The sequence below is a fragment of the Oryctolagus cuniculus genome, chromosome 4 (assembly GCF_964237555.1).
Source record: "Oryctolagus cuniculus chromosome 4, mOryCun1.1, whole genome shotgun sequence".
NCBI classification, from domain to species: Eukaryota; Metazoa; Chordata; class Mammalia; order Lagomorpha; family Leporidae; genus Oryctolagus; species Oryctolagus cuniculus.
The window spans coordinates 143,416,872-143,443,304 of NC_091435.1; the positions used below are offsets into that span (position 1 = coordinate 143,416,872).

General features: G+C 45.9%; 1 protein-coding gene across 13 annotated transcripts in view; it reads right to left on the bottom strand.

Annotated features, from left to right (window-relative positions):
* Positions 1-739: 739 nt before the first annotated feature.
* ARMC8 (armadillo repeat containing 8) overlaps positions 740-26,433 on the bottom strand; it is a 121,201-nt gene continuing 95,507 nt past the window's right edge. For 7 of the 13 annotated variants that reach the window (XM_070072756.1, XM_070072761.1, XM_002716507.5 and 4 more), the window contains 6 exons: positions 25,021-25,170; positions 23,949-24,044; positions 16,458-16,553; positions 9,835-9,907; positions 8,411-8,504; positions 740-3,288 (listed from right to left, as the gene is read on the bottom strand). In XM_070072756.1, the coding sequence (XP_069928857.1) occupies positions 3,255-3,288; positions 8,411-8,504; positions 9,835-9,907; positions 16,458-16,553; positions 23,949-24,044; positions 25,021-25,170 (543 nt within the window). In that variant the 3' untranslated portion in view covers positions 740-3,254. Of the gene's footprint in view, positions 3,289-8,410; positions 8,505-9,825; positions 9,908-16,457; positions 16,554-23,948; positions 24,045-25,020; positions 25,171-26,433 lie in introns of all 13 variants that reach the window. The other 6 variants (XM_017346800.3, XM_008266227.4, XM_008266224.4 and 3 more) reach the window with 1 other exon arrangement.

A 26,433-nucleotide genomic window follows, 5' to 3' on the forward strand; every position in this document is an offset into this window, starting at 1 on the left:
CTGAAGCCAGACGGAAACGTGCCTCCAGCTGCCTCTCTGCCGAGCGGTCTGGGAAGCGGTCTGGGAAGCTCAGCACGGTGCAGCAGCACCGGCCCCATGCCCGGAAGGCGTTAGGGCCCCTTGCTGCAGGTGGCCATCAGCAGCTGGGGTAGGAGTGCCCCTCCCCTCTCCCCCTTCTCAGGTCTTGCTGGTCTCCCGCCCGGGCTCAGTTTCGCCTTGGCTGCCCTCTCTGCAGTCCCCTCACTGTCCTCCCCCAGGCCCTGGTTCCTGTGTCCAGCGAGGCCTCGAGACGGGAGGTGCTGCCTTCCCTGCACAGACAGGGAGGAGAAGGAGTGTGTGGGGAGTGAGCCGAGGGCACCTGTGTGTGTCCTTGCCAGGGGACACACTTGTTTGTGCACCGTGTGGCTGGTCACGTGCCAAGCCCTGGGTCTGAGTCCAGCAGGCAGTGGCAGCAGAGGAGTGGCACTCCTGAGGGGACAAGAGAGCATGCAAGTGGACATGACCTTGGGGAGGGCTGTCTGGGTGGCTGGGAGTGGCCACCTGGAGAGGACCTGCTGGCTTCCGGAGGGCCGGGAAGAGAGGGGTCCCCCCCGTTACCTGAGGCCGCCCCCACTGGGAAACACACAACCACTCCCTGCCCTTCATCCACCAAGAGTCACAGGTTCCAAAAGCCAGTACACGTTCACGTTACCTTCTCATGTTTCCTAGTGTTCTAGACATTTGGAAAACAGACTCCTTGTTTAGAAGTTGCCACGATTTCTCTTGGCTTTTATTAGCATGGGTTAAAATCATATTATCCAAACACTACCAGAAGAACATGTATTGTTCTGAATAAAGTGCTTAGGAAAAAAAATGCAACTTATTAAATTGGACATTCTTTTCTAGTTCATAAATTTTGGGTTACAATCAGGGCACAAAAGGAGAAACAGAATGCAGTATTAGAGACAGCGAGAAGCTTAGTTAAGAACTTGGGTATAGACACAAGACTATGTCCCATTCTTCCCACTTCCTTGCTGACTGAACACTGCACCTGCGTAAAGCAGCAAACAGCTTTGTTTTAATAAATACATTTCTCTTCAAATTAATTATAGTAAAGCACTTTTTATTTGACTGCTGTTTCTACCCACAGGCAAGATTTATCCACAGAGTTGAAGTGTGAAACTGTGATTTCATTGGGCCTTCAGCTTTCTAATGCTATTTGAGTTCGATTGTCTCAGCAATTCATTATTGGTTTCTTTATATTTACCAGGACTTCTAAATGCCAACTCTATCTATAGTGTTTTGAGTTACAAATGCCGAATGAGGAGTTTCTCAGGATTAGAAACAACAATGAGTGGGCCTCACTAAATAACACTTTATTCCAAATAAACTAGGGTGTTTTTCTTTTTAAACTGGTCTTCTCACATTAGCACTCTCACATCTGCACAAAACCCAAGTCCCTGCTGTGACAGATTTTAAAATCAGTGATGTTCTGAAAAAATAACCTGGAAAACTCTGTGTTTGAATCTTGAGTGATCATTTTGAAAACAGGAAAAATTGCATTTAAATACATTTTAAAAACATTCATTCACAATCAAACATATTTAAATCTTCTGAGGAATATGCAGGTTGGTGACAGGACAGCTGTGACACAAGCAGCCCCATCAGGAGTGGCTGGTGGGTGGGCCCGGGGCCCTGTCAATGACACACACTCACCGCAAACTTCTAGACCGCAGCCCTCACTTCCTGGCCATGATGCCTTCGGCCTTCTTTTAGCAAAGGGAAGAGGAAGGCCAGTTCTACCTTCACACAGTCAAGAACCTTTGGTGAGTTCGCCTTGAAGCTGACCCAGAAGTCGGAGCAGGTGCCAAGCTAAGGGCCGCAGAAGGGCTATGCAGTACTCACTGTAAGAAGAAGTCATCTGCAGTCATCCTGGGAGATCCCCTTCCTGTCTCTCCATGGGAGTGTTCAGCTTCATGCAGGAAAGCATCTTAGCCACATTTTTACTGAAATCTCCATCTCATTTTACAAAAGCACACCAACCAGCAGTCCCGAGTGACTAAGAGAATTGGCTGAGAACAGCTAAGAGAAAACAGCTTTCTAAACTATGCTGTTCTTCTTTGCACAGGTATGTCTGTAGAACATTCTCTAGTTTCACAGTGATAATGCTGTTTCAGGAAGCACGAAGTGATCTCACTTTGTTTCCAGGAGCGATGCCCTACTTTTAGTTTGAGCGCTAAGGCTCCAGCACTGTAGGTTCTAAGCACGGCCAGAGACTTCGACACCAGAGATGGGAGTCAGGGCAGGTGGGAGGCTCTCATGCCCACGTCCTGTCAGGCGTAACCACTGGGCCATGGCTGAATTCTACTAACAGTAGTGCTAGTTCCCTTTGATGTCTCAAAAAATCTATGGTGGAGAATCTGTCACCTCACTTCACTCCACTCTGTCCTTCTGACTCGGAAGCCTGAGAACTTATTGAATTAGGCTGAAAAAAAAAAAAGGCTCTGTACCTGCTAATGTTGACGGCAGTAAGATGCTAGCTTACTATGTTGCACAGCACCATGTATAAAGCCTGTTATCCAGGCCAACTATAGCCAACTTTTTCTTTTTTTTTTCTTTTTTTTTTATAAAGAAAATCTATGTAAGTTGAGGTTCAGAAATGCATATATTTTTTACTTACAAATATTCATCTGACCAAAATTCAACATAACCTTTATGGAACACTAAACAATTGTTTTGTTTTTAAAATAACATTTCATTCAAACTGTATATAATTCAGTAAAGTTTTTCTTTATACAGCAAGCAATGCTTAAACCCTGGAAAATCTGTAGAAAAGAGATTTTCACACAAAATAAGAAAAGAAAAATCTGAGGTATCCCTCACACACATCCACTCATTCTGATACACACACATACTCACACACATACTCCCTGTGTGTCCACACAGACACAATCATTCTCACTCACAAAGTGGCTGCAGCATAGGCAAAAAATTGTAGGTCCAAAGGAAAATGATTGATTGTTCTAATAAAGAGTCCAGGTAGCTCAGAAAACAAAACAAAACAAAACAAAACACAACAGTCCTCTGAGGAAATTACTACCTCAAAAAATGTTCTCAAGATGAATTTGAGATCTAAGCCTATGAAATTGCTTTTGCAAAACAGCTCCCTGCAGTCCAAGGTGACTTGTGCAAATAGAAGGAATCAACTGAGGCTAGTTCCTGTACTTCCTTAAACAAGGGTGTGGGATGCTCGCAGGTGCCCAGGGACGCTCCCATCATGCCAGGTACTGCTGCAGTGCCGTCTTTGCCCTGAAATCACAAAGTTCCCATTAGCCATCATTTCAGAGCTGTCATTAGGCCACCAAGATGGGTGGACCAACGCGGTACCTGAGGAGGTCTGTAAGGCAGATTCTCAGAGGAACTGGGGTGATTCCAGCTGGGTCCCAATAGAGATCTGTGGCCAACACATACTTCAGCGTACTCTGGCTATGTTCTTGTGGTTCTCTTAGAGGGCTATTTTCTTTTGTTATTTTTTAATTTCTTTTAAGACTTACTCATTTTATTTGAAATGCAGAGAGAAGGAGACAGGGAAGAAGAGAGGGAGGGAGGGAGGGAAAAATCAATAGATCTTCTATGTACTGGTTCACTCCCCAAATGGCCACAACAGCAAGGGTTAATCCAGGGTGAAGCCAGGAGCCCACAGCTCCATCTGGGTCTCCCACATGGGTGGCAGGGGCCTAAGCACGTGGACCATCCTCCACTGCCTTCCCGGGCACATTAGCAGGGAGCTGGGTTGGAAGTGGAGTAACTGGGACTCAAACCAGTGTTCTGATATGTAGCAGGCAGCAGCTTAACTCACTGCACCACAGTGCCAGCCCCTAGAGGGCTGCTTTTGCTCCTCAATCTGCTGTAGCTCAGGGACATTACACATTCCTTCGGAGCTGTGACACTCTCTAGTTTTCCTCTGTCACTGGTACGTGGTTGTGAAGAATCTGGAATTTTCTTCACTACCTTGGAGGCTGAATTTACACATGGAGACACAGTACTAAGAGGATGACTTGGGCTCTGGGAAGCTATGAGGAACACTGACCTAAGGAAAGGTGATGAGGTACCGACAAGAAGGTGGATGGAAGGGCCATGAGCCCATGGCATAAGGCTGCCACGTGGGCCACATGCCGCAGAGCTGAGGAAGGAGGCTACTGTGTCAACTCGGATCATATGTGATGATGCCAGCAATGACTGATGTGGCATGCAGGTTCTCAAGGTGACTGGAGAAGAAGGCAGATAAACGAGGACAGTGATTAGACCTCTCCTTATCTTTGTAAAAGTGACTTCCTTTTTAAAAATAAAATTAATTAATTTTGGGAAGCAGAGAGAGATTGCTCTCATCCATTGTTTCATTCTCCAAATGCCAGCAAAGGCTGGAGAAACTGAAGCTGGAACCCAGGAACTCAATCCCAGACTCTCATGTGGACGGCAGGAATCCACTCACCTGAGCCATCACTGCTGTCTCCCAGGGTCTGACTGACAGGAAGCTGGAATCAGGAGCTGGGCATCACACCAAGGCATCTAAACCACCAGGCCAAATGCCTGCCCCAAAGCGAGATCCTTTGAGTAAGGCCTGAGAAGGCCTTTTGTTTTCAAGATTTACTTATGGGGCCGGAGCCGTGGCTCACTTGGGTTAATCCTCTGCCTGTGGTGCCAGCATCCCATATGGGCGCCAGGTTCAAGTCCCGGTTGCTCCTCTTCCAGTCCAGCTCTCTGCTGTGGCCCGGGAGGGCAGTGGAGGATGGCCCAAGTGCTTGGGCCCTGTACCTGCATGGGAGACCAGGGGAAGCACCTGTTTCCTGGCTTCGGATCGGCGTAGCTCCGGCCGTAGCGGCCATTTGAGGGGTGAACCAACGAAAGGAAGACCTTTCTCTCTGTCTCTCTCTCTCACTAACTCTATCTGTCAAATTAAAAAAAAAAAAAAAAAAAGATTTACTTATTCATTTTGAAAGGCAGAGTTACGGGCCGGCGCCATGGCTCACTTGGTTAATCCTCCGCCTGCGGTGCTGGCATCCCATATGGGCACCGGGTTCTACTCCCGGTTGCTCCTCTTCCACTCCAGCTCTCTGCTGTGGCCCGGGAAGGCACTGGAGGATGGCCCAAGTGCTTGGGTCCTGCACCCGCATGGGAGACTAGGAGAAGCACCTGGCTCCTGGCTTCGGATCAGCGCAGCGCGCTGGCCGTAGCGGCCATTTGTGGGGTGAACCAATGGAAGGAAGACCTTTCACTCTGTCTTTCTCTCTCACTAACTCTGCCTGTTAGAGAGAGGGAGAGACAGAGATATTCTATTTACTGCTTCCATCAGCTGGGCCAGGCTGAAGCAAGGAGATAGGAGCTTCATCCATGTTTCCCACATGAGTGGCAGGGGCCCAAACACTTGGGCCATCTTCCATTGCTTCCCCAGACCATTAGCAGAGAACTGGATCAGAAGTGGAGTGGCTGGGACACATACTGTCAACCATATGGTGTCGCAGGGGCACCTTTACCCACTACACCACAGCGCCAGCCCCAGTGAAGGCCTTTTTGACTACTCCCATCATGAATTTCTAAAGAGGTCACAACTGCAGGTGTTAGGAAGGCAGCTTTCAGCAATGGGCTCTCCTTCCAAGTTGTGAAAAGGCTAGAATTTTCAGCTGCTACTAGTTGATAGAAGTTACAGCAAGCAGACTGGGCATTTGATAAGCTAGGTTCAAGTAGAGTTTCCGTAATAAAGCTTTTGAAGAAATATACTAAGAAGTTTTTTTTGCAGTTATAGAAGACTGTATAAAGATGAGAGTTGTGAATAGTATAATCTGTCAGAACAGAAAGTTCTGAACTGTTCTGTCCCCAAGTTATATGTGAGTTGGGGTCTTGACATTTTCAGGAGAAGTTAATGAATGATACCACAAGCTAGCTCTTAATGGTTATCCATCCGCCCCTATAAATCCACTAAGAAGCCAAGAAGAGCAGTTCTGGTGGATGTGGGGTGTTCCCTGACTGCACACCCGAGGCCCTCTGAGCCTGGGGCAGAGATGGTTGCATGGGGATAGATCGTCCGTCATCTCTAAGTGCTAGAAAGTCAAACGGACACAAAACCTCAGAAGGAACCTGTGGCATGTCTTCTGCAGTTGACAGATGTTACTGAGCCACGATGGGGATGTTCACATGGATGTCTTGATCAAAATCCTGCAATACCCTTTAAGCTACCAATTCCTTCGGATCTGACTCAGAAGTGTCTATGTTTGATTATTTTGGGGCTCAAAGACTCTATCCTGATTATCTTTCTATGGCCTTTATTATCTAAGGAGTCTTTTAGATGGGTGGTTTTAGAGGCAAGATCACCTTTTTTTAGATGGACTTAGAGTAAATAGCTCAGACCTTCTTTCAATGGGGATTTTAATTTAAGAACTTTTGTGCCATAGAAATCGGGGGAAATACCATCAGATTATGCAGGTGAGAGCCCAAACTCATCCTACTTCATGTTGAGGAGCCTCCTCTTAGCATTCTAGATCTTCCCAAAGACAGCTTTAAGTAGAAAGACCTGTTTTCAATTCCGAACAAATAGGAGTTGAACATCCTAATCTGTAAATCCCAAATCCCCAAGGTTTCTGAGTGCCAATGTGATATTCAAAACGCTTTGGGCTTTCTCAATACACTCAATACATTTCTCAATACACTTCCACCACTTAACACCCTCATCTCTTACCTCCACATTCACAGTAGGCTTTAACTGGTTTCCTGCCTCCATTCCTGTCCTACTGCAGGTGACTCTTTATATAGCCACCACGGTAATCTTCTAAGAGCTCAAAGAGGATGATGTCACCTCTGCTCAGAACTTCCCATGAAGCTGTGAATAAAAGCCGAAGTGCAGAGTATCTACGAAGCCCATGTCTCGTAGTTTGTCCTGGCGTTCCTGTGACCCGAGAAGATGAAAGCTTCTCCCTGCATTCTCCCTGTTATTCCTCTCCAGCCCCACAGGGCTTCTTGCTGTTCCTTGAACATGCCAAGTCCATTCCTGCCTCAGCCTTTGGACTGACTGTTCCCTATGCCTGGAATACTCTTCCTCTAGCTCCCTAGCAGACTCTAGTTTCAGCCTTGATCAAATGTCATATCCTCACAGAGGCCTTTACTAACCAACCTGTATGAAAAGAAGCCTTCTTAGGATGGGCGCTGTGGTGCAGCAGGTAAAGCCACTGCCTGCAATGCCAACACCACATATGGGCACTGGTTCAAGTCTTGGCTACTCCATTTCTGATCCAGCTCCCTCTAATGTGCCTGGGAAAGCAGTGGAAGATGACCCAAATCCGTGGGTCCCTGTACCCACGTGGGAGACCCAGATGGAATTCCTGGCTCCTCGTTTTGGCCAGGCCCAGTTCTGACCTTTGCGCCTACATGGGGAGGGAACCATCCATCACTTTTACAGACAAACCAATCAATCATTTTTTTTTTAAACAACTTTCTTTACTGCCCATTCCTCACTTTGTTTTTCTTCATGGTGCCTGATTGTGTTACTTACTCATTTGGTGACTGTCTTTTGAACTAGAATGTTACGTGCTATGATGACAAGGATTTTATTCATTATTTTATCTCCAATATCTAAAACAGCATCTGGTAGAGGGCGGGTGCTTTAAAAACTATCACTGAATGAATGGATACATGGAGAAGGGGACTGTGATGGCAAATCAGATCGAACAGTCTGTAAATACACGACGGTGTGAGACTCTGAGTAGGTGTGGCTGGAGTGCAGGGTGGGCATAGCAAGTGTGCTGGGGGGCGGGGTATGAGAAGGACAGGCCAGATGAAGGGCTAAAGGGAGAAGGAGAGAGCTGCCATTTCCTGCTACTGGTTATTACACTCAGCAGTGAGCTTGGCAGGGAGGGAATACAGCCAGGAAGAGCACCTGGGGCTGTTCTGAGGGTAGCTGGATCTCTGATGATAACTCTTGCCTTCCCCAGGAAATGGCGAGCTCTTTGAGGAAAGGGACTCTTCAGTGGTTATTGCTGTACCCCAGCCTGGCACAGTGCAGGTGTTTAGTGAAGTTTTGAGCTGATTTTTTTGAGCTAATTGAGTTTTTTCACAACTGATCTTTCTGCTTTCCAAAAGGCCACAGGTGTCTCTATTTTAATGATCAAAGGAATGTAAATGCGTGGCCTCTGGGTCCTATTCAGATAACTACTAAGGTAGCCGAGACCCATGTTAATTCAGAGATGAGTCGCTAATAATTTCACAATTATTAGCTTACATTTCACTCAAATGTCAACAGTTGGCTCACAAAAAATTAAAAAGGAAAATTTGAGAATCTAAAAGATTTACAGTTTGGCCATGTGAATTACTAAGACTTCAAACCCTTTAATAAAATAATCCAGCACCAGCCAATAGAAGGCCCTTCCATGTTGATACTCACTTGTCACAAAGGTTTGAGTCTGGTGACTGACTCAGTTTGTGCAGAATATCTACGATGCCCATGTCTCGTAGTTTGTCCTGGCGTTCCTGTGACCCTAGAAGATGAAAGCTGGCAGGTTACTAGGAACGTGACCCACCCAGCTGCTCTCTCTGACGTTCAATCGCCAATCTCGAGCTCTGCCACTGTCCTTCACCCCTCACCCTACCTGTCCCGCCTGAACTCCCCACTCTGCTGGATCCCGCGTGCTTAGCCTCGCTGACTGCCCTTCTATCTGGTCTCTCTGCCTCCTGGCCCTTGTTGCCGCAGTTCCTCCTGGGCTCTAATACTGGATTAATGCTTCCACGGACTATAGGGTCAAGGTCAGAGTCTTTAGCCTGGCCCACGGGGTCTAATCATCACTCTTTCAGGACATACCCACAGCTGTGGCCAGCTAGGCCTTGCACTGCTTCCACTATCCTCCCAAACTTGTCACTGACCCGTGGTCAGCACAACTGGCAGTTCCGATTTCATGCGGCTCTGTTCTACCTGTCTACTAGATTAAGCTCTCCTTAAGGGCGGCTTTGCCTCCCCAGCACACAGATGGTAGCGGGTATCGAGGCATGTGGGGTTGAATCCAGTTTACCTTTCATTTTGCTCTAGACACAGTGCTAAACAGAGCATCTCCCTAAGTCTTTCTTCCTCCACTGAAGAGCCTAGCTCGTGCACTGACCCCTCTGAACTCAGTGAGCAGACCCTAAGGAGGAGCCTAGCAATCTGCATTTAGAAAAGCTCCTCAAGTCATGCTGATGCAGCCAACAAAGCACGGACACCCAGTCCTTACCTGCATCTGTTACTTGGCTGTACTTTGGAATCATCGGAGGAGCTTTGAGAAATGCTTAAACCTGGAGCCCACCCCAAGATTACTGATTTAATTGATCGGGTGTGAAATCCCCAGGTTGACTCTAACATGCAGCCAGGATGAAGAACCTCGAACCTACACAGGTCTCCTTGCAGACCTACCACTGATGCACTCCTCATCCATCACAAATGCACCCTCTTGCCCACGGTGCGTGTCTGTCTGGAGTCTTTACAAGTGCTTCTTCCACGCCGAATGACCAGCCCAGCTTCCCACCTGCTCTCTCCTCTCACCTTCTGCAAGTGCATCTCACCATCCTCCTAATCAGATCCCCCTAAGGGCAGACACTGTCACTTCCTTCTCAGCTCAGCCCCAAGGAATCTGGTACGTACTGGGTCCCTGGTAGGAGGTCAGTGTTGACTGTCCAGCCAGCTCAGGCCAGTCCCACTGATTCTCCCACCAAGGGTGCTTGGGGCCAGGAGTCCAATGAGTGGGGCACCTCTGCCCGGGATCTCAGGGCACTTGCTGCCTTCCCTGTGTGAGACTCTCTTCCCGTGATTTTCTTCAGAACAAATCTCACCAATCTCACCTTCCTCTTCATTCCATATGAGGTTTGATATACAAAACATGGCGGCAAGCTGCAGTTTGACATGTGAATGACCCTGGTGGTGCAGATAAAAAAATCAAAAGAGAGGCGACGCTAGTTTAGATCACCGTCTGGTAATGCATCATAGGCAACTGTAACAGCGTGAAAGTCTAAAACAGAAGCCTCAAAGTTAACACTAATGAGCGAAAGCTTGGGCTAAAGACAACAAGGAATGTTGGGGAAGCTGGCAAACTGTGGCACGCAAGCCTTGCCCAAAGACACTCAAATTCAAAATTTAAAAACCATCTGGCTGTCCAAATAAAATACCTCTGGGACCCTAGACACAGCCTGCAATTTATGATTTAGCCCACACTCACAGAGCTACTGACACATGACAGTTCTATGCTTCTGACTTAGACTATGCTTTTAGTCTCTAGAGGCCAATACATTGCTTGGGTGGATGTGCATTTGATATTTTTCACTTCAGTTACTAATTTTCCTATTCAAATGGTCCAACAAATCCTTTAGGGAAGAAAGTGAAGATAAGGTCAAAGAATTATACAACTTGATGTTCACAAACAATTTTTAAATGATTTACTTCTCTGACACCACATTCAGCTTTCAGCATAATCAAATTACTCTTATTTCTTTATCCAAAAAAACCGTGATCAAATCTCTACTTATGAAATGTCTCTAATATGATTGAAGAACCTTTTTATTTAAGATTTTAAAATTTATTTTGGAAGTCAGAGTTACAGAGAAAGAGAGAGAAAGAGAGAAAGAGAGAAAGAGAAAGAGAGAGAGAGAGAGAGAGAGAGATCTTCCTATCTTCCTAGTTCATTCTCCAGAGAGCCACTACAATGAGTGCTGGGCTAGGTCAAATTCAGGAGCCATGAGCTTTATCTGGGTCTTCCACATGGGTGACAGATCCCTGAACACTTGGGGACCATCTTCTGCTGCTTTCCCAGGCCATTAGCAGGAAGCTGTATTAGAAGTGGAGCAGCCGGGGCAAGCGCTGTGGTGTACTGAGCTAAGCCTTTGCCTGCAACACTGGCATCCTATATGGGTGCTGATTCTAGTCTCGACTGCTCCTCTTCCTATCCAGCTGTAACTCTACCCCTCAAAATAAATAAATAACTAAAATCTTTAAAAATATACAAAAGAAGTGGAATAGCCAGAACATGAACCAGTGCCCATATGGGATGCCAGAACTGCAGGTGGCAGCTTTACTAGCTACACTATAACACCAGCCTCCAGAAACCTCCTTTTAAAAATAATTCTTGTTGAACTTACTTTATGTACTCAAATACAACCATTTCTTTTTTTTTAAGATTTATTTTATTTATTTGAAAGAGTTACAGAGAGAGGTAGAGCCACAGAGTGAGAGACAGAGTTAGAGAGAGAGGTAGAGCCATAGCAGAGAGCTGGATTGGAAATGGAGCAGGGCCAGCGCTGTGGTACAGTGGGTAAAGCCACTGTCTGCAGTGCTGGCATCCCATATAGGTGCCAGTTCAAGTCCTGGCTGCTCCACTTCCAGTCCTGCTCTCTGCTATGGCCTGGGGAAGCAGAAGAAGACAGCCCAAGTCTGTGGACCCCTGCCCCCACATGGGAGATCTGGAAGAAGCTCCTGGCTCCTTGCTTTGGATCAGCGCAGCTCCAGAGTGTTGTGGCCAATTGGGGAGTGAACCAGCGGATGGAAGGCCTCTTATCTCTCTCTGCCTCTCCTTCTCTCTGTGTAACTCTGACTTTCAAATAAATAAATCTTAAAAAAAAAAAAAAAAAAAGGGAAGTGAAACAGCCAGGAGGTGAACTGGTGTCCATATGGGATGCTGGCACTGCAGGCTGTGGCTTTAACCCGCTGCACCACAGTGCTGGCCCCCAAAGTTCAACCATTTCTACTTACACTGGATCGCTGATACACAGAGTGCTTTCTCCTAAACACAAGAGGACCCAATAGTAAAACAATCTTTATAGATGATTTTTGTATTAGCCAATTAAAAAAGTATTTCCCAGTACATTCAAATGATTTACTCACAATGGCACTACATGCTCAATGGTTTCCCACAAACTTAAATTTGAAGGCTGAGGGGCCGGCGCTGTGGAGCAGATTAATCCTCTGCCTGTGGGGTTGGCATACCATATGGGCACCAGTTCAAGTCCCAGCTGCTCCACTTCCAATCCAGTTCTCTGCTATGGCCTGGGAAAGCAGTAGAAGATGGTCCAAGTGCTTGGGCCCTTGCACTTGTGTGGGAGACCTGAAAGAAGCTCCTGGCTCCTGGTTTCAGATCAGCTCAGCTCTAGGGATTGCAGCATTTGGAGAGTGAACCAGAGGATGGAAGATCTTTCTGTCTCTCCCTCTCACTATCTGTAACTGTATCTCTCAACTAAATAAATAAAATCTTTAAAGAATAAATCTGAAGGCTGAAACAGACTTGTCTTTTCATGCAGGAAAATACCTAAATCAAGCAGAGACAGAGGTGGGCATTGCTTCTTCCATTAGAATTCTATGGTGGCTGGCGCCGCAGCTCACTAGGCTAATCTTCCGCCTTGCTGCGCTGGCACACTGGGTTCTAGTCCCGGTCGGGCACCAGATTGTGTCCCGGTTGCCCCTCTTCCAGGCCAGCTCTCTGCTGTGGCCAGGGAGTGCACTGGAGGATGGCCCAAGTGCTTGGGCCCTGCACCCCATGGGAGACCAGGAAAAGCACCTGGCTCCTGGCTCCTGCCTTCGGATCAGCACAGTGCACCAGCCGTAGTGGCCATTGGAGGGTGAACCAACGGCAAAGGAAGACCTTTCTCTCTGTCTCTTTCTCTCACTGTCCACTCTGCCTGTCCAAAAAAAAAGAATTCTTGGGCCCTGCACCCCATGGGAGACCGGGAGAAGCACCTGTCTCCTGCCTTCAGATCAGCGCCATGCACCGGCCGCAGCGTGCCAGCTGTGGCAGCCATTGGAGGGTGAACCAACGGCAAAAGGAAGACCTTTCTCTCTCTGTCTCTCTCTCTCACTATCCACTCTGCCTGTCAAAAAAAAAAAAAAAAAAAAAAAAAAAGAATTCTATGGTTAGTGATTCTTCCGTCTTCTACCTGACAACACTTTTAAAGAAATGTCCAGTTTGGGCTCCACTAAGACTAAACAGAATACAGCTTATCTGCTCCTGTTATCAGATCATCAAGGAATATTAGTGTATTCTAAAACAAATATCTGTATATTTGTATAATAGTATGTACAAATATTTGTATAAACTAAGACAAATAAGCATTTGCTATGTGTATTGCACATTCAGAAAGATATTTTTGAAAAGCAGAGCGGCAGAGGAGGAGATGAGGTAGGGAGAGGAAGAGGAAAGGGGAGGGAGAGGGGGAGGAGGAGAGAGGGAGGGAGGGGAGATGGAAAGATCTTCTATCTGCTGGTTCACTCCCCAAATAGCGGCAATGGCCACAGCTGGGTCAGGCTGAAGTCAGGAGCACGAAACTGTCCTGGTTTCCCATGTGGACGGCAGGGCCCCAAGCACTTGGGCCATCTTCCATTTTCCTGGTGCATTAGCAGGACGCTGGATCAGAAGTGAGCTGCCAGGACTTGCATCAGCACTCCAATATGGAATGCTGTTGTCAAAAATAGTGGCTTAGCCTGCAGTACCACAACACTGGCCCCCATTAAATATATTTTCAGGGAAACAAATTGCTGAGAGAGAAAACTGGATGGTGGAGAGTTTGGTGTTTAGCTCAGCTGGAATGCAACGAAAATATCTGTTTGACGGAAGCAACGTTTAAACAGAGACGTAAGGAACAGAAGGTGGTACGTGTGCAAACAGCCACGGGTCGGGGGTTCAACGAAAAAGGAAAACTTCCTGGAAAGGTCTGAGATGAGAGAGTTTTGCTTTCAGAGAAGTGGGCTTGGCCAAGTCTTGGGTCCTTGTAGGGCAGAGTAAGGGGTCTCGATGTAACTGAGTTGAAAGGAAGGCCCTAAACAATTTAAGCAGCAGAGGGACAGGCCTGACTTGCATTTTCAGAGGACCACTTGGGCTGAAGGGACTGGAGTGACAGTGCAGAAGTGTCTAGGAGGCTATTCTATTACTACAATCAATCAGACATGCAGTGCTGTGGCTTAGGCTATGGTGGAGACACTGGTGATGGAAAGAAGTAAACAGATTCAAGATCAGTTCTGGAGAAAGGGCTGATGGGACTTGCTGATAAACTGGATGAATAAAGGAACAGAGCCAGAGGATCAAGGTAGATTCTTAGGCTTGAGAACCAGAGTAGGGGCTGGTGCTGTGGCGTAGTGAGTAAAGCCGCTGCTGCAGTGCCGGCATCCCATATGGGCTTTGTTTCGAGTCCCGGCTGCTCCTCTTCTGATCCAGCTCTCTGCTATGGCTTGGGAAAGCAGCGGAAGATGGCCCAAGTCCACGGGCCCCTGCACTCTCATGGAAGACCTGGAAGAAGCTACCAGCTCTGGGCTTAGGATCGGTGCAGCACTGGCTGCTGTGGCCAGCTGCGGAGTGAACCAGCAGGTGGAAAACCTCTCTCTCTCTGCCTCTCCTTTTTCTCTCTGTGTAACTCTAACTTTCAAATAAATAAATAAATCTTTAAAAAAAAGAAAGAAAGAAAGAAAGAGTAGATGGCAGAGCCATTAGAAAGGCAAAGGCCAGGCATTATGGTGTAGCAGGTAAAGCTGCCACCTGCAAAGCCGGCATCTCATATGGGCACTGGTTGTGTCCCGGCTGCTCCACTTTTATTTTTTTTTTTAAAGATTTATTTACTTATTTGAAAGGCAGAGTTAGAAAGTGGCAACAGCAGAGAGAGAGAGAGAGACAGAGAGACAGAGAGAGAGAAAGATCTTCCATCTACTGGTTCACTCCCCAAATGGCTGCAACAGTCAGAGCTGGGCCAATCTGAAGTCAGGAGCCAGGAGCTTCTTCCGGATTTCCCACATGGGTGCAGGGGCCCACACACTTCGGTTATGTTATGCTGCTTTCCCAGACACACTAGCAGGGAGCTGGATCAGAAGTGGAGCAGCTGGAACATGAACTGGCATCCATATAGGCTGCTGACACTGCAGGCAGTAACTTCACCTGCTATGCCACAGCACTGGCCCCTGGTTGCTCCACTTCTGATCCAGCTTCCTGCTAATGTACCTGGAAAAACAGCTGAATATGGCCTAAGTGCTTGGGTTCCTGCACCCACGTGGTAGACCCAGATGAAGGTCCAGGCTCTGGACTTCTGCCTGGCCCAACCCTGGCTGTTGCAGCCATTTGGGGAGTGAACCAGTAGACGGAAGACCATTCTCATTCATTCATTCTCTCTCTCTCTCTACCTCTCTGCCTTTCAAATAAATATGGGATGCAGGCATCCCAAACAGCAGTTTAACCTACTGCATTGCAATGCCTGCCCCAAGAATTCTTTTTTTTTTTTTTTTTTTTTAATTTGACAGGCAGAGTTAGACAGTGAGAGAGAGAGAGAGACAGAGAGAAAGGTCTTCCTTCCGTTGGTTCACCCCCCAAATGGCCGCTACGGCTGACTCTGCGCCGATCCAAAGCCAGGAGCCGGGTGCTTCCTCCTGGTCTCCCACGAGTGTGCAGGCGCCCAAGCACTTGGGCCACCCTCCACTGCCCTCCCGGGCCACAGCAGAGAGCTGGACTGGAAGCGGAGCAGCCGAGACTAGAACCCGGCGCCCATACAGGATGCCGGCGCCGCAGGTGGAGGATTAGCCAAGTGAGCCACAACGCCGGCCCCCCAAGAATTCATTTTTAAACATCAGGCTTGAGAGGCTATTAGGCAGCCACATGGAGGAGAATAAATGGGTCCAGCACTCAGAAGAGAAGTCTAGGCTGGAAGTATACACTTGGAATCATCAGTATAGAGGTGACAGTAGAAGCCACGGGATAATGAGACTCCCCTAAGCCAGTGGTTCTCAAGTTCACATAAAGAACCACCCAAGTACTTTATACCTCATACCTATTAAATAAAAATCTTGGGAGGGAGGAGACAAGGCAATAATCTTTGAAACCTAACTTCCCATAACCATCAAGATACACCTATTTCTCAACTGCTTTTCAGAGTCAAACCTCACTGGGCCAGACTGAATGTCCATTTGGGTTTTGTAAACCATGACCACCCAGCTCGGTTTTGTGCCTTTCTCTATAGTTAACTCGGACATGGCAGGCAAGGAGAAGACAGGTTAAGTGGGAGATGGGGAGGAAGGGAAGGTTCTTCCACAAGCAGAATTTTGTTAGGATTACTAGGAAATGCTGACAGAAGAAAAAGAAGAATGTCTGATGCCCAGACACAGTGTGGTGGTGACAAGATGCAGGGAATGGCCGTGGCAGCAGGTGGCAGCATGTGGAAATGAAGCCGTCCAGAGACTAAGATGCCAGAGGGCTAGAGAGTCCGTCCACCCGGGACTGAAGCCTTGAGAGGGAGGCAATCATCACCAGGCTGGGGAGCTGGCTATTACCAAATGGCACAGGCTTCAAGGAGTCAGTTTGTCCTTTTCTTCAGGATGGAAGAGAGTTCCTTGCATCTGCCACAGAGCAGTCCATCCTCCTTCCGAAAACCTCTGCACAATCTGTCTTGAGCTAACGATGCCATGATCTCTGACTTCGAATGCTGCAGTGCAGGGGACAAAGGCTTACCATGTAGTACTTGATCTTCTGCAGGATGTCATCATTGGTCATAATAAGCTCTTTTGCTGTTGTCCCATCTGCTATGTTGGCTAGTATGCACAATGTCTGAAAAAGAACAGAGCCAGTGATCAGGAAACTCTGAAGTCCTGGAGTCCCCAGAGTCGAGCTTCCTCAAGTTTTGGGCAACTTCTCACCTGAAGGTGCATGGATCCTCACAGGTGCCACCCTCAATGCTGATTTCTCAATTCTTGACATCACTGCTAACAGTAACCACACCCAAGCAAAGTCTACCTTACAGAAAAGAGAACCCAAACACTTTGGTGATTTTGCTGGGCATTCAGCCATAGCTGGGCAAAGGTAGCCATATTGTATAGATGATACTATGACAGAAATCAAAAGGAAAATATAATTTACTACCATTATTATTATTATTATTTTGAGAATTCCATTTCTACAGAAAGCTCTTGTGACTAACTCACGAGGCTTTTTTGGATGTAGACTCTATTGTGGAAGAGCCATAGGTGGAAAGCTCCCCTCTTTTCCCAAGGCCTCCATTTGCTTCTTGCTCCCAAAGCCATGACTGTCTAGTAAGCCCAGAACTGCTCATCAGTTATACTGCATATGCAGTTAGAACTTGACTTTTCTTGCATCTAGGAACAGAGAAGGAAGCAACATGTTTGAAGCAGCTTAGGCCAGGCTGGCCTAATGTGGAAACTGTATGGAGCCTGTGCCTCTGTGCTGCTGACTGGAGTTTCTTCTCGGAGAAAGAGAATGCTTTCATCAGCTGCTTCACTCTCATACAGAGCAGCAGGAAGCAAGGATTAAGGGAAAGCAGACAGGATTGTGTAGCTGGGATAGCAAGCCAATGCCAGACTCACCAACTCAGCATGTACTGAGCACCTATCATGGGTATGCTCTCTGCAGGGAATCAGGGTGAGACACACTCCCTGACCTTGAAGCTGTCAGACAAATAATTACATCACTGTGGCGTGACTGAAGTATAAACACAGAACTGGGACAGCATTAAGAGCATTTGTTGGATACCACAAGGGTCAGGGAGGGCTTCTTAAAGGAAGTGACAGTTCTGGACCACAGTCGGGGTCATTCAAACAAAAGGATGTGAGGAGGGGATAGGGTACATACTCAAGTTAACTTTCTCCAGCTTTAACCTATTTGTTTGCGAGACTTAGATTAATTAGGTTAGATGAGGAAGCTGTTTTATTATGGCCCAACCTTTCAAATATCCTATCAAGAGTGTGTGCTATTTCTCCATTGCAATAACTAGATTTACCACTGAATGAGTCCTGAGATGTGAACCAGAAAAAGCTGCCTCAGGGATGCAGCAGACATGGAAAATGCAATGCATAATCCAAGGCCTACACATGTACTGGGGGACCATTTATCCCAGGGCAGTTGGATCATAACGAGAAGTGCCCCAAGGTGTAAGTTGCCAAAGTGATGTGCTACATAAACATTGATACATGGTAAGTCTGTCACAAACTTTATCAATACCTTAAAAAATTAATAAGGAACCTGTACTCTCTTTGGGTGGTCTCTAATGGGAAAGAGCCTATGAAGGGACAGACGAGTGTTATTAACAGAGGTAATTGGTTTGGGAAGGAGTTGATAGCCAGTTGGCTTCATCAAGTGATCAAGACAATAGTCATCAGGAGTAGTGATCCCATCCTTACCAACTAGGCTCTGCCAGGCTTCATTAAGACGAAACTCAGGGGCCAGTGCTGTGGCATAGCGGGTAAAGCTGCCGCCTACAATGCCAGAATCCCACATGGGTGCCAGTTCAAGTCCCAGCTGTTTCACTTCCGATCCAGCTCTCTGCTATGGCCTGGGAAAGCAGTGGAAGATGACCCAAGTCCTTGGGCCCCTGTACCTGCATGGGAGACCTGGAAGAGGCTCCTGGCTTTGGATCAGTGCAGCTCTGGCCATTGTGGTTATCTGGGGAGTACATCAGAGGATGGAAGACCTCTCTTTCTCTCTACCTCTGCGTCTCTGTAACCTTGCCTATCAAATAAATAAATAAATCTTTACATATCCTATATGCCCCAGCTGCTCCAATTCCAATCCAGCTCCCTGCTAATGTGCCTGGGAAAGCAGCAGAGGATGGTCCAAGTATAGCTCTCCCATGTGGGAGACCTGGAGGAAGCTCCTGGCTCCTGGATCCGGCATGGCCCAACGCTGGCCACTGCAGCCATTTGCAGTGAACAAGTGGTTGGAAGATTGCTCTCTCTCTCTCTCTGTCTCTCCTTCTCTCTGTAACTCTTTTAAATAAATAAATAAAATCTTTATATATATATATATATTATATATATAAATATATATATATATAATATATATATAATATATATATAATATATATATATATATATATATATATATATATATAATGGACAAAATCCAAATGCAGAGGCCAAGCCACAGGAACACAAGTATACAGCCTGGCTGGGAGGCAGAAAGGGGGCAGATTGAAGGATCTCTCTCTTCTCAATCTCCTCCCTGCCCCACTCCATTTCTCACCAGGAAACCCCATCCTGTGAGCTGGCCAGAGAACTGTAAGAGGAAATAACAGCAATGACCCTAATCATGGATACGGATTTCACAAGGCTTCATGACTAAGGCATTTCTGGGAAGAGGAGGAAACGGCAAACACCTTTAGACTCAAAAACAGAATATAAAGGGGAACTTCAGAAAATGTTCCTCAGAATAAATTAAGACAGCAAGACAGGTAAGTGACCCACTTTTAAAAAAAAATTATTTAGTTATTTGAGAGGCAGAGCTATAGAGAGAAGCAGAGACAGAGAGAAGGTCTTCCACCTGCTGGTTGGTTCACTCCCCAAATGGCCACAATGGCTGGAGCTGAGCGGATCTGAAGCCAGGAGCCAGAAGCTTTTTCCAGATCTCCTATGAGGGTGCAGCAGCCCAAGGTCTTGAGCCATCTGCTCTCCCAGGCTATAGCAGAGAGCTGGATCGGAAGTGGAACATCTGGGACTTGAACCGGCACCCATATGGCATGCTAGCATTGCAGATGGTGGCTTTACCTGCTACCCTACAATGCTGGCCTTATGATTCGCTTTTTGTAGTGTTAGAATACACACATACATCATTAGGCTTGAACAGTATCACAGAGTGAGCTACAGTTCTGCTTTAATGCTCACACAAATCTAATAATTCTGTGGAGACAAACTACCAAGTCTTAAAGAGCTCAATTAGTTTGGGGACTAAGTCAATTCAATATACAAGCCAGGGAGCAAAGATTAAAATGGTACACATACCATTAATGAACCCAATAACATAGGCAAAGGATAATACATAATGACCAAGTAGGTCTGTTTCAATGCAAGATTAGCTTAACAGCTGAACTCAATGAAATTCACTATATTAATCAGACTAAAACAAGATTATTTCAACAGATACAGAAAAAGTAATTGGTTACAAGAAAATGTCTAATATATACTCATGATTAAAAACTCAGGGGCCGGCGCCGTGGCTCACTTGGTTAATCCTCCGCCTGCGGCACCAGCACCCTATATGGGTGCCAGGCTCTGTCCCGGTTGCTCCTTTTCCAGTCCAGCTCTCTGCTGTGGCCCGGGAGGGCAGTGGAGGATGGCCCAAGTGCTTGGGCCCCAGCACCCGCGTGGGAGACCAGGAGGAAGCACCTGGCTCCTGGCTTCGGATCAGCGATCGGTGTAGCTCCGGCGTGGCGGCCATTTGGGAGGTGAAGCAACAAAAGGAAGACCTTTCTCTCTGTCTCTGTCTCTCTGTCTCTAACTCTATCTGTCAAAAAAAAAAAAAAAAAAAAAAACCACCTCAATAAACTGAGGCAGGCATCTGACGTTGTTAAGATGCTGCTTGTGATGTCCCAATCCCCTGTCAGGGTACCTAGGTTCAAGTTCCAGGTCCACTCCCAATTCCTGCTTCTTGCTAATGTGATCAGGAAGCAGTTAAGTGAATGGCTCAAGAGGTTAGGTCCCCGTCACTCACATGGGAGGCCCGGATTGAATTCCAGGCTCCTGGCTTTGGCCTGGACCAGCCCTGGCCAGGTATTTGGGGTAGTGAATCAGTGGATGGGAGATTTTTTTAAAAAAAGAAAAAAGGTGGGCAGGGGGAATAAATAAACTCAAGAAAGAAGGAAATTTCTTTTACCTAATAAACAGAACCCGTGAGAAACCTACAGCTCACATTTTCAATAGTGGAAAACTAAATGCTTTGCTTTACTATTTTGGGAATAAAAAAAATCACTTTTTTCCTGAACTTCTGTAAATGACACTTTAAAAAAATGTTTCAGCTTCCATTTGTTCACTGCTACATACAATTGATTTTTCCAACTGTGACATTGCTTAATTCATTTTTTAATTCTAGAGGGCTTTTTCTTTTTTTAAGATTGTTTTTTAGTTACTTGAAAGGCAGAATTACAGGGAGAGAGAGAGACAGAGGTCTTCCATCCACTGGTTCATTCCCCAAATGGCTGCAATGGTTGGGGCTGGGCCAGGCCGAAGTCAGGAGCCAGGAGTTCTGTCTCCCACGTGGTTGCAGAGGCCCAAGCACTTGGGCCATCGTCCGCTGCTTTCCCAGGCACATCAGCAGAGAGCTGGAATGGAAGTGGAACAGCTGGGACGTGAACCGGTACACATACAGGATGTCAGCGTCGTAGGTGGTGACTTTCCCTGCTATACCACAATGCTGGCTCCTCTAGAGTTTTTTGATGAGTCCATGACATTTTCTATATAGGCACCTGTGGTTTCTGGGAAGTTTTACTTTTTCCTTTCCAAGTTGTATGCTTCATTTCTTTCTCTTGCCTTAACTTATGTGGTAGGAATCCCTGCATATGTTGAGCAGGAGTGACAGAGTGACACCAATGGACCTACTTGTCTTGTGCCCGCATATGGGCAGGGATAGATATGTTCAATATCTGGACAATGGTAATCACTAAGCAGCTTATCGTATGTCAATTACCACCTCAATAAAAAAAAGTACCAGATGCTGAAACTTCCAGGGAACAGTCTGAACCACCCACATTCGCCTACATCCGGGCCACCTCCACAATCTATACTAAGGATCACGTTTTCTTTTGCTCTCATCCATGTCTTGCCTCACTTTTTTTGCCTTGCTTCATTCTTATGCTTGTCTTAGGACATAGAGGAAAAACAAACTTACTTCTCCTACTAGTTTCTCCTAACACAGATCATTTCTGTGACTCCAAAAAGTATGGGGACTTCTTCCCATCAGGAACCAAGCAACCAATTCTGCAGAAGACACCAGCTGGGTGCCCTGTAATTCAATGCAATTCTGACACTCTCTACCTGGAGATAGCCTCCTCCCTCCCTCTCTCTCTCTCTCCCTCTCTCTCTGTCCCCCTCCTACTCCCCCTCCCTCCCTTCCTCCCTCCCTCCCTCTCTCTCTCTCTCTCTCTCTCACACACACACACACACACACACACACACACGGAGAGCTCAGTCCTCAGGACTGCCCCTCCCCCGCCACTCCAGATGCCAATTGCAAGCTACCCTTCTCCAGTGTGAATTTGCTCCAGTGTCTCACAGCACTCGGGGAAACACTTATGTTTATAGATTTATTATAAAGTACATTACAAAGGGCACAGGGATAGGTGTGGGGGAAGGGGCAGGGAGCTTTCACATCCTCTCCAAGTACCACCTTCTTTTTTTTTTTTTTTTTTTTTTTCCAAGTACCACCTTCTAGGAAGCTTTGCATTTGGCTATCTGGAAGCTCTCCAAAATCTATTTTTTGAAAGTTTTAATAGAGACTTCATCACATAAGCATGGCTGAAGCTTGGACAACCATGTAGAAAAGTGACTAGACAAAAAGCCTCAGATCTACTGCTAACAGACTTAGTGGGGAAAGCTTGCAAGACCTGTCTGGATTCGTTGTATGGGGCAGGACCACTTCGGAAATGAAGTCCCATGATCTACCATCAGGACATTTTTCTAAGGCCTGCTCTAAGACACAAGGTGGAAGGAAGGCTAGGATTTCTGTGACTCACCATGGGGAAGAGAAACTAGTTCACAAGACCTGCCCAGAGCTGGTGAAGGGAGGAGGGCAGGGAGGGAGAGATTTGCTTTCTGAGGCCTGCTGGTGGCCTGCAGTGCCTCACACTGAAGCAAAGGACTGTCTTCACCTCCATTCCTTTGGAGCCCTCCAAAGCTGCTTTAGGAACCAAGGACAAAAAGCAAAATATTTTAACAAAATATATGGTTATGGTTCTAGTCAGTTAGGAAATACAAGTCCTGGAAGATAGGAGCCAGGAAATCATGAATGCAAACATATACACATAATACATGTATGTATTATATTATATATAGTATCAGATTATAATATTAGTGTTATATGCATATTATAATAGTATTACTATATATATACTTATATATATAGTATCAGAGCCCTCCAAGTAAAAGTTTTTTGAACAATGTCTTTCTTTATTGTTGTAATGTATCTTATTTCAGTGATGTTGATGAAATCATATTTTTTTCTGGGTTAAGTTTTTGTTCACCAAAAAGTTATTATTTAAGAGAAATCACCTAAAATATCCATCCTTAAAGCCATTCTATCAAGCCTACTTCCATTTTTGCTCACAAATACAATCACAGCTCCCAAGTCCAAGCACTCTTGCTAGCTGGCCCACCCCTCTGAAGCCCACTGAATCACTAACTTAGGACCACAAAGGATGAGAACCATGGGCCCAGTAGTCAGACTCTCTGGGGCCAACTCTCCACTGAGGATATCGGCAAGTTTCTTTCACAAATACAGAACTATATATACACACATACAGCTCAATGAATTTGGAAAGTGAACACATCCATGTAGCCAATATTTACGTCAACAAACAATAGAACCTGGACAAGATCATGTGTTAAAATCTTTAGTTTGCAAGTGACCTTTACCCTGATGGCAAATAAAATATCTGCTATACTACAAGCCCCATGATAAATCCCAGGAAGTACAGAAAAGTAATTCCCAATTGACCTCCTGATAAATTCACAGCCTCCAGGACTTCTATGCCTGCTCTAAACTTGTACTACACTGAAACTTGACAGAAAGTAGGGGAATGGGATGGGGAAAAAAAGTGATACCTAGAAGTAAAGAAACCAAAATGGTCTCAAGGACGAGGAATTATCCTAACGGGCAGTTGCCTGAATGTGAGTTCAGAGCACAGCATTGGAGAGGGCTGGAAACAGGGAATCCTGCAGAAAAGATTCACTCCGGGATGACCAGAGGTAGCTGCTCCTGTACAGACAGAGGCAGTTTATGCAGTGTGTGTGATGTGACGGAAAAATTATGAACTCTGTTCTCGTTTTCCTGTATCCCAAGAATTCTGGAAGAGAGTTTAAGGAGTGGTGGAGGACTTCAATCTCTAGAGTACTTGGCATCTCAGCACCTGGCTCCTGGAGATCGGAGTATACCAGGAGGCTCCTAGGGTCTTCCTTTGTGCTCATATTCAGAAAATATTTCCCAAGAGAAAACCACACATACCTGCTCTTTGACCTCAATGTTATGCTCCCCTTCCAGAATAAGGGTGACGGCTTGCATAATTTGCTTTCCATGAGTGCTCATTATTTTATCTATGTGCTGTAAAACAATGAGAAACCCACAATTATCCTCTGGGAAACAAACACAAAAAAGACTACAGGAAAGAATAGAAGGCTTCTAAAAGTTAAATATTAAGATACACAACTGCTTTAAGCAGAATGCCATCGTATATAGAATTAGAGGCCAAAGAATAGTATTTATTATATTTTAAAGCTGTTATTTTGCCTTCAAATATATCTTTTTGAAAGCTTGAACACAAAGCAAATACAGAGTAGGCTTGAGAAATATGGAATTATAATTGTTGGGGATCCTCAAGCCCAAAGACACTAAAGAAAAACAAAGCGCATATGCACACACAGACGCACAACAAAGAAGGCAGTGAGAAAAGGCCAGAGACATAGGAAATATGGTGTAGATGTACTAATGCTATTTTGGGCAGAGATGCATAAAGACAACTCTAGAGACAGTGAGTCACAGAGCTGGGGCCCACCCCTGCCTCTTCACCCTCCTGAGGACCACTCCACTGCCGCTGGAGCTCCGGGAACATGAGAGGACAGCAGGCAGAGGGGCCCCAGCAGCAAGGCTCGGCCTCTCTTACTCTGACAGGTACCAGCTGACCTCTTCAGAGGTCACTGCTGTAAACATGCAACCTGGAGCTCGGGGGATAAAGAGGTTATGGAATGGCACCGAGAAGAACTCTCAAAGTATTAAAAGCAGAGATCCTAGAGAGAAGTGATTTAGGCAGATGAGAAAACCCATTCTGGCCAGCAAACCAAGCAAGAATAAGGTGGCACATGAAGGCAGGCACACACTAAGCACAAGGAGACAGGACTGGCAGTGTTGAGAGTGGAGAGCAAGGGGAAGATGACAGATCTAGACACCAACTCTTTGCTTCTCCAGGCTGCACCTGAATCACAACCACAGGGAGATGCTGGTGGGGCAGAGAGAGATTGGCAATGCTTTGCAGTGCATGTGCAGGGTCAGCTCATCTGGAAGGCTGGATGATTGTACTTACAGGCCGAGTAGACAGGAGATTTCTAAGAAGTCCCAAAGTCTTCATCAGCACATTCAAATCTGAATCTGATAATAACCGGAATAGTTGTTCAGTACTCAAGCTTCGTAAAATATCTGCTTTTATTTTTTGTTCAGCCTGAAATGCCATATTCTGAAAGGATTAAAGAAGTTCCAAGAATCATATCTACATTTATCATATTTTAATAGCAGCTGATAATTTTCAAAGAACAAGTAGGAACTGGAGAAAATTCTTAAATATAAACAACACTACGTTTGTCTATCAAAAGAAAGGTAATTCTCACTTCTAGACAACCTTCCATAAGAGGCAAATGACCACTTTCTGAGCATTTGGATAATATTTCTCAAGTAGAAAATTCATTTATGATTTCTGAAAATATGGTTATCAAGTTGCCTTTTATGTACTTTAATAACAAAGTGGCTATTAACAATTTTAGTGTGCCATGAATTTTGAGAAGGCTTTCAAAGTATTCATTTATTATGGATGAAAGTAAGCAGTGTGTTTTTGAAACCTACTCGAATGAAAACACCTATTGTATTCACAGTACTATGCTAGGTGTTGGTGTAGCTGGGTCAGTGGGTAGGAAGCACATCTGAGCTGCCAGCACCCAGAGGGCCAGCAGCTGTGGCGCTCCTTTTTTTCCCAGTGTACACTGTGGATAAGTCCAACTAAATCCCAAGGAAGATGACAAGGATGAAAACACAGAAAATTCCAAATAACAATGGAATAAAGATCTCTGTAAACTACAGATTATAATATTTGTTATTGCTTTCCAGGATATGATTTAATTAAGGAGCCACTACACATGAAGGATCAAATTACTCATTGATGCCAAGGCAGAGCAAAAAAGAGTACTTGCTGGGTGTGTGAAGAGACCCAAGCCAGGGCTAGTGTTGTGGCACAACAGATTAAGCTGGCATCCCACACTGGAGCACTGGTTCAAGTCCTGGCTGCTCTACTTCCAATCCAGCTGCCTCCTACTGTGCTTGGGAACGCGCTGGAAGATGATCCAAATGGGTCCCTGACACCCCTGTGGGGGACCAGGATGGAGTTCCAGACTACTGGCTTCTGCCTGGCCCACTCCCAGCCATTACAGCTATTTGGGGAGTGAACCAGAAAACACAAGATCTCTTTCCCTCTGTCACTCTGCCTTTCACATAAATAAATAAAATCTTTAAAAAAAGATATATAAAAGTTATCCATGGCAAAAACTGACTCCAAGATTTTATCTTTTGTATACAGAGAACATAGCAACTGGTAGTATGGAGACTGATGAGAATAGGAAAGTTTGTATGGATGTGAGTGGGTGGGATGATTTCCACCACTGAAGTGTGTATGTCAGGGAGCTCTTAAATGAAGTCCCAGAGGCCATTTAGGTGACAAATCTGGGGACAG